General features: G+C 35.5%; 1 protein-coding gene across 5 annotated transcripts in view; it reads right to left on the bottom strand.

The window, feature by feature from the left end:
• LOC141398713 (neurobeachin-like) overlaps positions 1 to 19054 on the bottom strand; it is a 906809-nt gene that overhangs the window by 427909 nt on the left and 459846 nt on the right. Inside the window, exon 3 of one of the 5 annotated variants that reach the window (XM_073976298.1) lies at positions 11053 to 13390. The exons of 3 other annotated variants lie outside the window; for them this stretch is intronic. In XM_073976298.1, the coding sequence (XP_073832399.1) occupies positions 13367 to 13390 (24 nt within the window). In that variant the 3' untranslated portion in view covers positions 11053 to 13366. Of the gene's footprint in view, positions 1 to 11052; positions 13391 to 19054 lie in introns of those variants that run through there. One more of the 5 variants, XM_073976299.1, reaches the window with a different exon arrangement.

The following is a 19054-nucleotide window of genomic DNA, read 5'->3' as shown; positions in this document are numbered from 1 at the left end:
ATAAAAACAACTTCTAAAAATGTGCCCTTTGTCCTCGATTTAGTTAAAAATCTCTTCGACGATTTTTTTTACTTTTCTCATCTATGAACATTGTAGTTACAGGATCCGCAAAAACTTCCCAGTATAAGTTCCTGTCATTTAAAGTTAGTTCACGTGTCGGGGTAAGCAAAGACTATAGTCAGGACGGGACCGACTATATAATACCCTACACCACTACCCCTCTACAAAAGACTTCCATCACTGTAAACAGGGCAACTAGGAGTACCTTCGGTAACAATTTCCAAAGACATAAATACAACAAGATAAGACATTTTTTTTGCTAACATTCTTCAGTGAATGGCTTTTGAATTTAACATAATGTTATATCACGATATGGTGATATAACATTTTTATACCCTACACCACTATGTGGTAATGGGTATTATGTGTTAGTGCATTTGTGTGTAACATACAAAAGGAAGCGAGATAGACCCATAGTTCCTTCTAGGGATATACATAGAATCACTTTCTGAGTCGATTTATGCATGTCCGTCCGTCCGTTCGCAACATACAGGTCGCATTTGTTGACCGATTTCGCTGAAAATTGGGGAATACCATTTTTTTGCCGTCGGAAGATCAAGTTCGAAGATGGGCTATATCGGTCCAAGTTTTGGTATAGCCCCCATATAACGGTACCTCCCGATTTAAGGTATTTTAAGGATCTTAGCCGCATTTGTTGCCCAAACCAGCTGAAATTTTACATTTGAGGTTCCCAATGGCCGCGAAATTGCTCCACTAAAAATTGTCAAGATAGGTCCACGGTTCGGTATAGTCTCCATATAACGATACCTCCCGATTTAAGGTATTTTATGGATCTTAGCCACATTTTTTGCCCAAACTAGCTGAAATTTTACATTTGAGGTTCTCAATGGCCGCGAAATTGCTCCACTAAAAATTGTCAAGATAGGTCGACGGTTCGGTATAGTCCCCATATAACGATACCTCCCGATTTAAGGTATTTTAGGGATCTTAGCCACATTTTTTTGCTTGAACTAGCTGAAATTTTACATATGTGGTTCCCAGTGGCCACGAAATTTCGCCACTTAAATTGAGCCAAATTATATCGAAATCGGTTCAGATTTGGATATAGCACCCATATATATGTTCGCCCGATTTCACGTATTTGCTGCACCAAACACGCTATATACGTCCGATTTTGATGAAATTTGGAATGTGTGACCGAATTCAGTCTAGAAATAAATGTGCCAAATTTTATCGAAATCGGTTCAGATTTGGATATAGCTCCGATTTATATTTTACATATTCACAGTGGTGTAGGGTATTATATAGTCGGCCCCGCCCGACTTTGATCCTTTCCTTACTGGTTTTCTTTTATACATTTTTACGTATTTAACCGAATTTACCGATCCAATTGACATATAATTATTCTTGAATAGATCCTTGAATTCATAAATTTCGTTGCTGATACCATTACATGAAATGTTCCTCCTTGGTTGCGATTTTGAATTAACTGCAACCTGTTAAGGGTAATGTTTCTATACAAAGTTTCGTAAACATTTTTTTGTTGCATGCATTTTGTCTAGTCTTAGTTCGGAAGGATCCTCGAACAGACCCCTAAACGCAATTAAACAAAAATGTTGAACATTTGTGTGGGTGGTTCCCCAAGAACATAAACAAAATATTTCGAGATCAAAAGATTGGACCAAATCGGTTGCTCCGTTTATGAGATAATGCGCTTACCAATTTAGCAAATATTTTCGAACTTTTGTTCGGAAAGAGTAGACATACATATAAGCACCACCTTCGAATTTTATGTAATATTCAAAGAAATATTACGATATGCGTAGCGACGCAGTATTCGGTTGGAAAGTTGTTGTGCATTACGGTGGCTGCTGCAATCACTACACCTGCTGACCGATGGGGTTTTTACAGCTTTCGGGTTATTTTCTCAAGAAGTGTGGTCTTGCCACTCAAAAATTGTACCATCGTAATAGGGGCCTTAAGTGCAACCTGTTACAAGAAAAATCAAAAGGATTCGAGAGGAGGTCCTAAAATGCACTTTTCCGAACTTTTGTATGGGAGGTACCCGAAAGAATTTCTCAACTACAAAAATTTACCTAATATTTCAATAAACAACTTTCTAGAACATAAAAAAATTCTATGAACGGTCCTTCAAGCTGAAATTCACAAACCAAATAAATAATTTTTAACGTTTCCCCCAGCTCAAGCCTGGAAATAGCATATTGTTCAAAACTCAAGGAAATTAGAAAGGTTTGTTATTTACGGACCTGAACAGGAAATAATGATCTATAATAATCGAATTTTGAACTTGAAGAACCGTTCCTAGAATCTTTTTATGTTGTAGAAAGTATATTATTTAAATATTAGGTACATTTTTGTAGTTGACTGTATGGCCGGTTCGGTATCTGTGGACCGGAATCGGAGAAAAAGTGTAAAAATCGAATATTTTCAAAAGGTTTTGGCTATTTCACAGTTCTCAAGTCAATGAGGAAAATTTTTTGTCTGCAAAAATCCTTCAGATACATAGTAGAGTTGGGTAGTACCGGAACACCGGGCAGTTCCTCCACCAAAAAAAGGATTTTTTATGTATAAACTTCGAAGATAAGAACTAAGAAAACACAAAAGAACGATGAGTTATTAAATGATTCATTAAATTATACCGGTCTGGGAAGTACTTAAAAGGGCAGAAAAACGAACATTTTATCGGTTTCGGAATTACTTGGAAATTTGCCCAACTCTAATCTTTCGTACCGTAACATTTCATTTGATTTATTTGTCATATGTACATTAGGGTTATAACTTTTTTGCAATTTTTGCAAATATCAAATATACCACCGCATAGTCGTGTAGAGTATACTATTATTAAATACGGTGTCATTTTTTTCTCTAAAAAAGTTTCCGCACCATATGCATTGAAGTTCAGTAGTGCATTATTAAATTTCATTTAATACTAGCAGACCCGGTCTGCGTTGCTGGCCCGTCGTAATGAGTTTTAATGGCAACTTTTTATGGACTTTGCTTGACAATTCAAATTTTGGTATTTTCTACCTCAAACCGAGGAGGATTTTAAATGTATCTACAGATTTTGTCTGTAACCTTTCTATTCTCATACGGACTTTGTTGAATTTTTTCGCCCATGATGCTGTTTAGGATTTATTATCGTCCGTGTCACCTCTCTTTTTACTAAAGCGATCTAATTATAAAGGTAAAAAATGGTTAAGTCTAATTTTCCCGCTTATTAAGACTTATATGTTTTAGTTTTTCATAGCTGGTGGACCGATGAACCTCACCATTTAATATACATATAGCGTTAACCTCCCCCAAAATTTATAAAATATACATAACAACGGCAAAGCTTGAGCTTTTGCTGCACATTTCATGGAAATTGGTTCAGTAGTATTGGAGATATAATATATTTAAACACAAGTAAGAGAGGGTGACGTAGGGGATGGAAGATACCAAGAAAAGCCCAGGATTTATCTTGGTCCCTCTTTCATCTCAAGTGGACACTGACATCCCCGAGGTGTCACCTGGGGAACTGCCAATAACACCCGTTCCCTAGAAAAAACAGCCTACTATGAAAAAACGAAAGAAAAGAAAAACAAATCCCTCAAAAGTTGACGACCCCCGCAAACGTTTTAAGGACCATGATCTGCGAATCTGCACGTGGAATGTTCGCACTCCTTATAGAGAAGGAGCAGGTTACGCATTGGCAGATGAACTTGTAAACTACAAGGCCGACATTACTGTCATACAGGAAATACGATGGTACGGGAAAGGCGTCACAACAACACCTAAAGGTGACGCACTGCATTATAGCTGCCATGACACAAAGCATGAGTTTGGTTGCGGATTTGTAGTTGGTCGGAAGTTAAAACATCTGGTCTCCAGCTTCACCCCAGTGAATGAAAGACTCGCTGCAATTCGATTAAAAGCAAACTTCTTCAACATCAGCTTTATTTGCGCTCATGCTCCCACTGAAGACAAGGACAAACAGACGAAAGATATATTTTACAAGCGCCTAGAGAAAACTTATGACCGTTGCCCTGCCCATGACATTAAAATTATACTGGGCGATTTTAATGCCAAAATTGGAAAGGAGAATATCTTTGGCCCAACAGTCGGAAAATTCAGTCTCCACAGTGAAACATCTGACAATGGTATGAGGCTGATAGACATTGCAGCTGCAAAAAACATGGTAGTTAGCAGTACCAGATTTAAGCATCTCGATATTCATAAGGGTACCTGGCTGTCGCCAGATCAAAGAACAAGAAATCAAATTGATCACGTTGTGATAGATGGAAGACATGCATCAAGCGTGTTGGATGTTCGATAGTTCCGAGCTGCAAACATAGACCCGAACCACTACCTTGTTGCAGCAAAGGTACCAAACAAAGTGCGAACAGACACAACACGGAAGTTGGACATCGGTAAGCTGCAATCACAACAGATAGTCACAGCATATTCCACTCAACTGGCCCAACTGCTTAATCAAAGCACTCCTCGTCCCGATAACATATCAGGACAATGGCAAAACATTGCCCACTCCATGCAAACAGCCGCAAAATCAGTACTTGGATACCAGAAACCTCCACCAAGGAATCCATGGTATGACCAGGAGTGTCGTGCTGCTACCGAAGAGAAAAAATGCGGCATATAGAGCTACTCTACAATCAGTAGCAACGCGTAGCGCACGAGAGAGGTACCGGGAAAAAAGGAGAGAGGAGAAACGTCTTTTCCGCAGGAAAAAGAGAGAGATGGTAAGCGGGAGTGTGAACAAATCGAGATGTACAGGAGACAGAATGAAGAGCGAACATTCTACCAAAGAGTGAAACATCAAATGGATGGCTTTGGAACTGGCACATCATCCTGTAGAGACCAGCAAGGTAATCTGGTAACTGATACAGATAGTGTGCTATGGATATGGAAAGAACATTTTTCCAAACTGTTGGTATCCAATAGTAGCGAAGTCGACGAAGATACCACAGATCCAATCCCAGAAGATGGTATTGAATGTATACCGCCCACCCAAGATGAGGCAAAAACAGCAATAAACCGGCTGAAGAATAATAAGGCAGCAGGAGCCGATGGCTTACCAGCCGAGCTGTTCAAAACCGGAGGCGACACGCTGATACGGTGTACTCATCAGCTATTTAGCACCATCTGGCAGGAAGAACGAGTACCCGACGATTGGAACCTGAGTATCCTGTGCCCCGTCCATAAGAAAGGAGATAAGACTGTATGCTCTAACTATAAGGGCATAAGTCTACTACCGATTGCCTACAAGATCGTGTCAGGGATATTATGCGAACGACTAAAGCCCATGGTCAACGAAATAATTGGACCATATCAATGCGGCTTCAGACCTGGCAACTCCACCATTGACCAGATATTTACCCTGCGGCAAATCCTGGTGAAGTCTCAAGACATGCAGATCGATGATATAGACATCATGGGACGATCAGTAAAAAAAGTGACCGATACCTTTATGAAGGTCGAAGGAGAATCTGTTAAAGTGGGTCTGGCGGTAAACTGCGAGAAGACCAAGCTGATGGTGTCGACGAGCAATGCGTCCATTGAGATCGGACCAGCTGTTGAAGTTGGTTCCTATAATTTTGAGGTAGTAAAAGACTTCGTATACCTCGGCACCGCCGTAAACACAACAAACGACATCAGTTGTGAAATAAAAAGAAGAATTGTATTGGCCAACAGATGCTACTTTGGCTTAAGTAAGCACTTTAAAAACAAAGCTACAACTCGTCAAACAAAAATAACGCTTTACAAAACACTGATACAACCCGTTCTGATGTATGGTTCCGAAGCCTGGATACTTGCGCAAGCAGATAAGGCAGTGCTTGGCGTGTTTGAGAGAAAAATTCTTCGAAATATCTACGGACGATCTGCGTTGACGGCGAATATCGAAGTCGTATGAACCACGAGCTGTATCTGCTATACAACGACATCAATATAGTTAAACATATCGAGATGCAGCGATTGCGTTGGCTAGGCCATATAATAAGAATTAACGATGATGAACCCGCTAAAAAGGCGTATAATTTCGAGCCACATGGCGGTGCACGCAGAATTGGCAGGCCAAAGAATAGATGGCGCAAACAAGTGGATGACAAGGCGCGGTATTCCAAAAAACGAAGCACGAAACAAAGAGAATTGGAGATCTTTTCATAGTTCGGTCTATGGAACAAATGTTCTGTAATGGGCCAGCTAAGTGAGTAAGTAAATTTTTGTAGAAAAGATTAACAGCCTGTTTATATATTTCGAAACGAAAATGTATGCGCATGAAAGTTGGAAGGTTGAAGGAAGTATTATTTCCTACGCTTTTGCTTCAAAACAAAAAACAAATTTGAAAATCATACTCGAGTATGGTCGTTTTTCTTACGTTTTTATTTTCTAATCGACATACATAAACAGGCTGTAAACTTGAAAATTTAAAAAAGTGGGCATGGTCAAATTTTCTTTGCATAAAAACCTACGTTGGGTTATGGCGAACATTTAAAAAAAAGAATTATCCAAATCGGCCCAGCCGTTCTCAGCTGAAGCCATTATCAACGAACTCATTTAATTTTTATTTATATAGATAATGACATGTTCGCTTTTTGTAATATGTACCTTATTATTAGATTTAATCAAATTTAAAATCAATATTAAACCATTCTGGACCAATTTGTTATCAACTCGCGACATTTCAGAGCATTTAATGCACCTTTGACAATATTGCAATTTTTGATTTTGTTTATAAACTGGCGGATTTTATGTTTCTATTTATTGTACCCATCGGACAAGAGAATATGATACAGACGGTTTTTAATGACTTTACCGTGAGAATCGTATTTGTTTTCTATAAATATTTATTCAAGCAACGCAAATTTAAATTTTTAAATAGAAATAATATCAAAAGGGCTTTAGTAATAGCAGCCGATGCGACTTAAAAAACGCGTTTTCGTTATCTGCACAATTCTCCTCACATGGTACTGGGGTGGTATTTTTTGGTTATAAGCCTAATGTACATCCGAATCTAACTTTTTCACAGGAAGCTAAGGACATCGAAGGCCAAATGATATTATCCTATACCCCAAAAAAGTTTCATTTTCCAAGAAACAATTATTGCTACTCATATGGTTTCTATTATTTCCAAATGTCATTCACAGCTTTGCAAAACAGTATCTGTCAGTTTCGCTTATTACGATAGCATTACAAAAGAATGTAAAAATAATTGGTCATGCATGACTGCATCAAAATAGGCTAGAAACTAAAATATTGGCCAATATGTTTTGGGAATTATATGTATACAAAATTGTTGGTCATTTTATTGGAATTTTCTTTTTACATTGTCATGTCTATTGGGAAAGCAAAGTAGATAAGAAATCTTGTCCGGGCCAGATGTGAACATTAAAACAAATGAATGTCTGTGACAGATGAATTTGTTCAAGGATTGTTTTTAAACTTTAATAAGGCAATAACTATTGTTAAACAATGAAAAGTTTCGGCATTCATCAATTTAAAACCAGTAAGGAAAGGATCGGGCGGGGCCGACAATATGATACCCCACACCACTGTGAATAGCTAAAATATATATGGGAGCTAAATCCAAATGTGAACAGATTACGATATAATTTGGCACATATATTTCAAACGCCGTCACACATTCCAAATTTCATCAAAATCAGACATAAATAGCGTATTTGGTGCATCAAATACCTTAAATCGGGCGAAAATATATATGGGAGCTATATTCAAATCCGAACCGATTTCGATAAAATTTGGCACACTTATTTCTAGACCAAATTCCGTCACACATTCCATATTTCATTGAGATCTGACATATATAACGTCTTTCGTGCACCAAATACCAAAAATCGGCCTAAAATATATATGGGAGCTATATCCAAATCTGAACCGATTTTCACCAAACGCAATAGCGTTCTTCCGACGGCTAAAAAAATTATCTTCCCCAATTTTCAGCCAAATCGAACAATAAATGCGACCTGTACGTTGCGAACGGACGGACGGACATGCATAAATCGACTCAGAAAGTGATTCTATGCATATCCCTAGAAGGAACTATGGGTCTATCTCCTTTCCTTAGGCATGTTACAAACAAATGCACTAACATATAATACCCTTACCACAGGGTGGTGTAGGGTATACTTATAAATTCCAATCAATTGTGTTAAATATATGTAATTTTATAGGCGAGTCCGAACAATGTGTCTAAAGAACCTTGTTGCGAAAATTCCATTTGAACATCACCAAACGCTTTTAACAATATCCATATTTTTACTCGTATTAAATATTCTTTAATTTATTTTACAAATTTAATACACCAAATGAACAAGAACAAAAACGGCAAATCCTTCCATACACCTCACACGTTTAGTTCCTGTAGTTTTTGCTGTTGCTCGGTGGCTAATGTAATAAACGCAGTTATTGGAACGGCATCCAGTGAACGCGAAGCTATTAACCTACTTGGCATCCAAAACTAAGTGATAATAACGTTGCAAAATTGTGGCTCCTGAGCTTCGTGTTGAATACCGCACTTTGCACTATTTTGCCCCCAAAAACCTCCAAAAACCCCATTTGAGAAATCCTCCATAACGACAATAAAAGCTTAAATGCCTGGCACCGTAAAATTGAAATGATGGACGGGTGGTGTACAGCAAACCCAGCATGGAAACCCTGTGCGCAATGCAAAGGTGTGTAGCTATGTGTGTGTGTGTACATGTGGATTTTCACGCATAAACGAATTTTTGGGGTTCATTTTAATTTGGCAACGTTAAGAGCACGCAAACGACACTGTATGGCGGCAACAAAATCACCAGCATCACCAGCTTCAGCAGTTATAGTAAAAATGGGAAAAACAAAGGGACCAGGAAACCCGCCCGAAAAACTAGTAATGAAATTGAAATGATGTTGTTTACGATTACTCACCCAACTTACCCAAAACGAAAAAAAAACTGTTGCTAATGCAACAATTTTGCTGGAATGAATTGCAAAAAAAATTGCTACAACAAAAATAGCAATAATGAAAATAATATCTAGCTTATGGGTCAGTAAACTCGGACTACTACTCTCGGTACTCGGTGCATATGATGGCATAATTGGTTGGTTTTGATGGTAAATACCTTTAAAGTTCAGCGTCAGTTGGCGTGAAATTTGCAACATAGTTGCATACTTTTGGGAAAAATTTGCAGGAATTGTATTTTGAATTTATTAAAGAAGATGCAGTTGAATAAATTCGTATTTATAGAAGTTAAATTAAAGGTACAATGGGAGTTCAGTGTTCATAAAGTAACATTCGGCTGCTGTAAAATTTGTGAAACGAGGTCATAATCAGATCACTATGGAATGACACCAAACAGGTTGTCAATAGAACTTGCAGAGGAAGATGAAATATCAAAACTAAAGTCAGATAACACTTCTGTTATAGAAGAAACGAAAAAGTAGGGGGTGAGAGAAGAAACCCAATGGCAAAGAAAGAACTTCGCCTGAACTCAAATGAAAGAAGCAGTCCATCATAACCTTCGGATTGTTATAATACCTGGGAGAAGATAGTGAATAGTTGCTCCTGGAACTAATAATTGTAGCATCGACGACGATCACGACACTGGTTGATATCAAGATAAGTGAGTGACTGAGTGAGTGACAGATCATCGCCGAAACGAAACTGCTGAAGCTAGAAGCTTGAAATTTTGCGTGTGGGTTGCTGTTGGTATGTAGGGGTTGAGATAAGGCTGGGGTTTTGGAGATTCGAACTAGAGGGGTACTAAAAGGTACTAAATATTGTATCCTTTGTATTAGGCAAACGGCAAGAGCTAGAATTCTGAAACTTGGAATGAGGGTCACTGATGGAGAGTTAGAAAGATGTACCAAAGGGTTCTTGGAAATTCGACCTATAAGAGTACGAAAAGTACTAAAAGTTAGCAAATTTAGTACAAATTGTATATTTTAAACGGTTATAGCTAGAATCTTGATATTTTGTTGGAAAGTTGTATTGATATAAGGAAATGGTTTTGGAAATTCGTACTTCTGTGTACGAAAAGTAATCAATGGTACTAAATTTGGTACAATTTGGATGTGGGTGAACGGATCGAGATAGAATTCTAAAATTTGGAATCAAGATTGATGTTGGACTGTATGGTTGAGGTAGTTTTAGAAATTCGTACTTATGGGTACGGGAAGTACTAAATTTTGTGCAATTGGAATTTGGGTGAACAGATGAAGATGGAATCCTGAAATTTGGAATTAAAATTACTGTTGGACTGTAAGATTTAGGTAGTTTTGGAAATGCGTACTTATGGGTACCAAAAAAGTACTAAATTTGGTAGAATTTGGAATTGAGATTACTGTTGGAGTGTAGGATTGAGGTATTTTTAGAAATTCGTACTTATGGGTACGAAAAGTACTAAATTTAGTACAATTTGGGTATGGGTGAGCGGATTGAGCTCGAATCCTGAAATTTGGAATTAAGATTACTGTTGGACTGTGGGATTGAGGATGTTTTGGAAATAAGTACATACTTATGGATACGAAGCGTACTAAATGGTACTAAATTTGGTACTATTTTGATGTGGGTGAACGGATAGAGCTAGAATCCTGAAATTTGGAATTAAGATTACTGTTGGGGTGTAGGATAGTGATGATTTTGGAAATTCGCACGTATGTTTATGAAAACTTTAGTTTTGGAAAATCGTACTTATTGCCAGGAAAAGTACTAAATTGTACTAAATTTGGTACAATTTGGATTTAGGTGAACGGATAGAGCTTAAATCCTGAAATTTGGAATTAAGATTACTGTTATTATTTGGTATTAATACCAGTGTAGGGTTGAGATATGTGGTTGTCGAAATACGTATTATACGTAATAAGAAAATTATTAAATGGTACTCAATTTGTTATTGGGTGTAGGGTAGGGCTATAGCCAAAAACAAAAAATACCACACCAGTACCATGTGCGGAATATTGTCCTGATATTGAAAACGCATGTTTTAGTTCGATACTAAAGCTGTTTTGATATTTTTTTTTATTTTTTTTCTATTCAAAAATTTAAATTTGCTTTGTTCGAATAAAAATTTATAGAAAACAAATACGATTCTCACTGGCAAAGTCATTAAAAACAGTCTGTAACTTTCTCTATTTCGTTGCAAATGGCCACATATTTTCTTGCCCGATAGGTATAATAAATGTAAACATAAAATTCGCAAGTTTATAAAGAAAAACAAAAAAATACAATATTGTCAAATTTACATTAAATGCTCTGAAATATCGCGATTTGATAACATATTGGTCCAGAATGGTTTCATATTCATTTTAAATTAGATTAAAACTATTAAAAAGTTATTACGAAAAGTGTATATGTCGTTATAACAAATAAAATTAAATAATGCATTACTGAACTTCAATGCATTTGGTGCGGAAACTTTTTTCGCGATAGAGAAAAAATGACACCGTATTTCATAGTAGTTTTTCATGCTCTACACGGCTATCGGGTGGTATTTTTGATATTTGCAAAAATTGCAAAAAAGTTATATCCCTAGTGTAGGGACAGAACTGGTGTGTAACGTTGGTATAGGAAATACGTACCATAAATTTACGAAAAGTGCTAATTATTGATCAGCATAAAATTCTATGTCGATTTAACCATGACCGCCTATCCGTCTGTCTGTTGAAATCAAGATACAGCTCGCAATTTTAAAGACAGAGAGTTTTATTACTTGCAGGATGGTTGGCCCCCATGGAACGGTACCGATTTTCGGTATTTTTAAGGTGTTAGCTTCATTATCCTACCAAAATATCTGAAATTTGGTACGTAGTCTTCTTTAGGGGTATAAAACTTCCAAAATTTTGTCGGTATCGGTCGACACCTTCATATAGCCCCCATAGAACGGTACCTCCCGATTTTCGGTATTTTGAAGGTTTTAGCTTCATCATCACACCGAAATGGCTGAAATTTGGTACTTAGTCTAAACTTTCTCACAGAACTTTGTCGGTATCGGTCCATGCCTTCATATAGCCCCCATAGAACGGTACCTCCCGATTTTCGGTATTTTGAACGTTGTGGCCCCAATATTCCACCGAAATGGCTGAAATTTGGTATTTAGACTTCGTTGGGGGTACTTAAACTTCCCCTTTAAATTTGTCGGTATAGGTCCACGCATTCATATAGCCCCCATGGAAAGGTACCTCCCAATTTTCCGTATTTTGAAGGTTGTGGCTTCAATATTCCACCAAAATGGCTGAAATTTGGTATTTAGTCTTCAATGTGATATAAAACTGTTCTACAGAAATTTCTCTGTACAGGTCCACGCTTTCATATTGCCCCATTTCCGACTAAAATTCAACGGTATAGGTCGACGTTTCGATATAGCCCCCTTAGAACGGTACCTCCCTGTAGATTGTGAATATCCCACCGAAATGGCTGAAATTCGTTATTTAGTCTTCCAAGAGTTATAAAATATTCCAGAAGAGTATTATCAGTATAGGTCCACGTCTTCCTATATTCCCATAGAAGTGTACTTCTTGATTTTCGGTACTTTTTTTAAGTTTTAGCCACATTATCTTACCAAAATATAAGAAATTAGGTATTTAGTCTTCTTTGAGACTAAAAACTCTCCGTCAGAAATTTGTCGGTATAGATCGACGTTTTGAAATAGCCCCCATAGAACGGTGCCTCACATTGTTTTACCGAAATTGCTGAAATTTAGTATTAAGTCTTCTTCATACACGAAAGGAAACTAATTATTCCATTTTACTTCAATACAACTTGTGGTGGAGGGTATAACAAGTTCGGCCCGGCCGAACTTAACGCCGTTCTTACTTGTTTTTATGTATATTTTGTATGCATATACGCTACTATTTCAAAAATATTTCTGCAAATACGTAAAATTTTGTCATAAATTTAACTTTTCGCCAATCCATTTAGCAATTTCAGGTGTATTTGTGCATCATCGCAAAGAGTAGGAATTCAGTTAACGGTATTGACATATAATAGCTTAGTACATCAAGCTGCGATTTTTTTAAAAACATTTCTTTACATTCAAATTAAAACGGTCAAATCTTTTGCGCGCATCGATTAAGGGTTAGTTACAAAAACAGATTTGGATTGAAGATTTTTTCTTAATCTTTGTACCAAAAATCATTGATGTAGCATTAACATTTTTTTTTGGATTTTTTTTAAATGGAAAACTCAATTTTAAAATTGTTTGCTCAATAATAGAGAAATAATTGAAATCTTCAGGTGTCTCCTCGGCTTTATTATTTTCATATTTTATTAAAACCATCTTTTTAAATTAATATTTCATTATAAACTGTACTTAGCCAAAGAAAACTGCTAATAAGTAGTTTGTAAACATACCTGAAACGAGAAAATAAAATATTTTAATTGATAAGTAAAGTAGTTTGGAAACAATATTTTTTCAATAAAATGATTATACTATTTCTACATGTTTTTAATACTATCAGAAATAAGACATTTTGTAAAAATAAATAAAAAACAATTAAGAGAGGACTATAGTCGGACCATATGACACCACTACTATTGGGCTGTAATTTCCCAAGGAATTCTTTGTACATATATGTTTGCGACATATTTTAGGAGTCCTGCCATATATACATACATAAGTTGATATACATGAAAACACTTTTTTTAAAATTTTGTCAGTACTGATATATGGCTGCGACCTTTAGCCTTCTTACTGTTACACTACACACCAATAAAACTAAAGTTTTCAGTCCAAATGTCGACTTACTAGATATCCACTGTCAACTCAGTTATACAGTCAATATGAAATTAACTATCTGAATCTGTGAAATAATTTTCCTAACGTTTAACCAATGTTGACTGGCAATGATAAGCAAAAGTATTTAAAACCTTGGGTTGGGTGGCCCTTTCATCTAAAAGAATTAGTTCATTAGCCCACCTATTCGTAAGCTATAACACCGGCAATTCGTAAGCTATAACATTTGTATACAACAATATTACTTTCTGATTTCCTCGACGAGATGAAGTCATTTGGTGATGTTCATAGAAATCGATAAATATTCCCCATAATAAGATGAGTGAATTTGAATTCTGAAGTTCTATAACGAGTCCCATGGATGTATGTATATACACCAGATGTAGAGAAGTTTCGGATGACAAAAGTAATAATCAAATGTCACCTAAGTTACTTACTCTGGTGGAGCATAAGACTTATGTTGGGAAGCTGTTTCCGCTCTTAAAATGGCCACAGTCCATAATATTTGCTTAACATGAATTTGTTTACCTTATATGTCAGTTTATTATATCGTAAATGTCCATTATTAATTATTGAAACGTACAAAATGATAAGTTTTTGTTATTACTCGGTAATCAGTGAAAATTATCTTCCAGGAATAAGGATATAGTCATAATAGCGTTTAGTCATTATACAAACAATTTTACCAATTCCCACACAAAAGTTTTGGTCAATTTAACCCGGTAAATATTATCTGATCATCAAGTTCAATTGCTAGCTTACAAAACTAAATGTTCGCCTCGATCAGACTATCGATGCGGCCTACAGAGCCGCTACAAAGTCGATTAATTTCACCTCCTAAACATTTTACGATCACCACCATAAACTTATCAATTATGACGATTGGTCCATAACTGTGGCCTGGAGTTTGGTTAAAATTTTTAATGAATGGTGGGACAGAGATATGAATATTGCAACATCACTCTACGATGAATATTTCCACATTGTGGTGTAGGGTATAAGAACAAAGAGAAACTAAATTACTGAATGGGAAATGGGAATATTAATTGATCATAAATACAAAGAATAATAAAGTGATTTTAAGTACATACATATGCTCCCACAATATCCCCAAACGACAAGGAAACTTTTCTCAGGCCAATGCACAGCGTATGCGCCCAACGACAAAAAAATCATGTCATCATTTTAAGAGCTAAAATATGGCCATCGCTTCTAAACAATCCACATTTTTCGAAGTTCAAACTTGTATTTCCCTTTTTCGCGATTCTTAAGGAGAAAAAGCTTTACAAACATGACTAATTTTCGATAAAAATATGTATTTAAAACTGAGAAAAAATAGTTACATATATTAAAAGCGAGTTTCTGAAACAATGGACTAATTTATATACACGCCTTAACTTAAATGTAATATTTTAGTAGATTACCTAAGCTTCGTTCTTCTACTTATAAACTGCAGAGGTTGCCACATATTTTGCTTATAATGTTGGGCAAAATGAAAATATTTAATATAGATGTAAGGATTTCCTTAAAGTTTTCAAAACTGTTTAGACTTTTTGCGGACATTTCCGGTTTGGCAGTTATGGAAAAACGCGAAAACTTGGACCTAAGACTGCAATATTTTTGTTAGAGTATTTTTAGATTACTACAATTGCATAAAGATGACGTCTTGTTGGTAGGTTTTGCTCGAGGTAAGAGACGAACCAATAAAATATCCAACAGGAACATCAACGAGCAAAGAGTTGTGGACTGTAATTTTTTATATAAATTATTCCTCAAAGCCAATGAGGAATAATTTGCGGTGAAATGAGAGGAGAAATAAAACACAGGAATTAGTTATATTTTCATAAACGTTATAAAGCGTAATTCAATTTATTTTATTGTTGTAAAAATTCAGAGACGAGAAGAGACGCTTACCAGTCGGTTAGTGCAAGAGAAGTGATTTATTAAAAAGTGACGAGTACAGGTTAAGCATAGATATTGTTACTTTCGTTCAAGAGAGAGTTGACGAAAGCACAAAAGGAGATGAAAATTAGTACAATTCAGTTTCGTATAATAGAATATATGAGAAATTCAAAAGATATAACTATGTTAGGTTTACATTTAAGCGAGAATATAAATAAATATAAGATACATTTTAGAACATTATAAATTGGTTAAACGAAGTTTAAACAACAATTTTATGTTCTGGTCGGGAATTGAACCCAGATGTGCTTACAGCTGCACCCCTGGGTTATAAATGGTATTTAATAAAAGTCGTGGATCGTATATAGTCCATTAAAGAGTGTAATGGCGATGTTTTCGGCTTTGAACCAGATTTTTTACAAAACCCTTCATCGTGGATAAACTTTTACCAAATAGAAGACCTTCTACTTTGTATAAATTGAAAGAAAAAGATTTCATTGGATCAATAAACGGGTTTCAGTGAATTTTCCATTCATACAATGAACATTTTAAGGAAAACAGTGAACTGTGTCATTAATAAAAGAAGTGAGCAAAAGCTATGTGATACCCTACCATAATTTTGTATCTCAATAGGTGGTGGTCACAACCTTAATAACAATACAAAACTAAATATCTTCATTTGTTCTGTTACTTCAAAACTATCCACGTTATTTACAGACATTTGGACGCCAGTGTAGACATAATCAATCAATTGGCAGACACCATTGTACGACTACCGACAACCCAATAATGACTATAATAATAGCCATAATAATAACAAGAAATAATCTCAGGAGGATTGTCTACTGGATACGAGATAAAAACTCATCAACTCATATGCCGCCGTCACCATTCACTTTAGCAAAGAAACTTCAAGTGTGCTATTCTGCTCGCATAAATGTGCTCGAAATATATTTATGGTCCATATAACTTTACAATGGTGTTGCGCAAAAACACCCAAAAACAACATCAATTACCAAAAAACAAACAAACACACGCACGTATGAAATAAACATAAACAAATAAATTTTATTTATGTTGTCCTCTTAAAACATAAACATCCAACAAAGAGAGCATAAAGTTTGGCTGGCCATTGTAAAACAGCAGCAGCCACCACAATCAAGGACCAAAAACCAAAACTGAATTATTGCCATTATTTTTTGGAGGATATTGTCACTAGGAAACGGCACCACTTCATACAGAGGTGTGAGTGTATGCAATGTTGAAAAATCCTATTTATTTTCGTGTCCGTCCCCATGGCATTGCCGTGGTTCCAATCGGCATTGTTTTATGGCGTTCTGCTGGTTGCCTTTCTTGACCATTTGGGTGTGTCGCACCATCCGTGACTACCGCTCACTTCTAAAGCAGAGACAAATATCTTCTCATATTTCCACCATATATTTGTCCTTGTATAGTGTGGGAGTAGATGCGTAACTAATATTTGACAACCAAAACTAACGCCTCCCTGGATATCTGTTCTCTTTGCCTTTGCTTTTATAACATTTCTGTTGTTATTTTAGCAACAATATTTTATTACCGACCTCTGTTTTTGAGTTACTTTTGTTGTTGTGCTTCGCCGTTTCGCGTTAAATATTTTTGTCTTTTAATTTGTCATAGTTTCGTGTATTCCTTTATCTGTGGTTATGGTTTTCTTTTCACTGTCGTTTAGTCACACATACATAAATGCATGTGTATTTGTGTGTGAATGTGAACTTTGGAATTTAAATTGATATAGTGGTATTTTTGATTGTCGTTATGCATGAAAGTACAGTGGAATTATACAGTTCTGTCGCATTAAAGTTTTTAGTTCTCAATGTCTATGTCGGCGTTCTCGATCCCACGTTGGGCGCCAATGACGATTACGGAAATCGTATTCCTTTATACGCAAAGAAGTTAAATTAAAACTATATATACTCTTCATTTTTATGCTTCCTGTGTCCGCTTAATGTATTTTCTATCTACATTGGTAAGCGTGAATATTGATCTATTGCTTTTACCGCGACCAAAATGAGAGATTTGTTATCATTTTTTGATGATCAGAAGAGGCAATTATTTAAGTTGGTTAAAAAATAGATAAACACAATTTTGTTTTGTATATTTTCTATGTTTCTCCCAAAAATATGTTCCACTGTCTTCAATTTGGTTTCTCTGCAAATGCCCGAAACGATGATATACACCCAATGACTGCAGCATTTTTGGTCTGTGCGATTTTTTTGTTCTGCTCCTTATTCCAACAGCTTCATAGTGTTTATTTTAGTGATAATAATTCATATTTAACGTGATCAAGCACGCACAATACACAGCATGCACACATATTTGTTATGGCATGTTTTTGTAGCAGAAACTTTGACAATAAATCAATTCTCTTTCCCCGACATAAAAGAAAAAATAAATCGTAGAATTTTTGGCCAATTTAATTTATTTTAAGCAAATTTATGTGTTTATATTTATGACGGAAAAATCAAGGGAACTATTTCACGAAAATGGAAGAAGTTACGTTTTGGTGGCGGCATTTTACTATTTATATCATATCATAAAATTATATAATTTATTTTATTAATTTCAAATGGGTTATGGATTTTAAGTAGGTCCAATCAAAATCATACTTGTTAATTTTTTTGTAGATGTTATCGAATGTTACAGTTCGTACAAATTCTCAATAACTTGGTCACAATAAATCATAAGCATCACATAAATCACATGTCATCAAATGTCAACTGATTGATTTATGTTCTCAATAAGATGCTGAAGAAGAGATTTATTTGACCAAATCTTAAGAAATACATATATGAAAATAATGACATAGTAATGACATATGAGAATGAAAATATAAATAATTTTTGTGAAATATGCCTGGCATAATTATTTTGACAAGTTTTGAAAAAATGAAATGTTTGGTTTTATACCTACAAAAATATGAAAAAATATTCTGGCTAATCGTTTACTAGAGTGCTTAAAATTAGTAATAAATTTTATCAATTCAAATGTACGCTTGTACTTTTGTAATGGAAATAAAATTTAAATTTAATAAGTACTAGCAGAACCCGGTGCGCTTTGCTACCCCGACTTAGATAAAATATAATGGAATGCTTTTTTAATATTTTAACATATAAATATAGGAGATATGAAGGCGTTCTCTACCCATTCAGGGCTGTTTTGGAGCCTTTTCGACTATAAGTATTAAGAACCTTAGGTTTGAGGACAGGGACTTACTATTTCCAGGTCATATACATATTAACATATTGTGATATCTTAAATTACTCTTAGGACAACTACCACACGTATTCATAATTTTTACTCAAATAATGATTTAGTTATATCATATTAAAACATTATTCTTA

The sequence above is a fragment of the Musca autumnalis genome, unplaced genomic scaffold, assembly GCF_047663935.1.
Source record: "Musca autumnalis isolate F117 unplaced genomic scaffold, ASM4766393v1 scaffold_3, whole genome shotgun sequence".
NCBI lineage: Eukaryota > Metazoa > Arthropoda > Insecta > Diptera > Muscidae > Musca > Musca autumnalis.
This window is presented reverse-complemented; position numbering and strand designations above follow the sequence as displayed.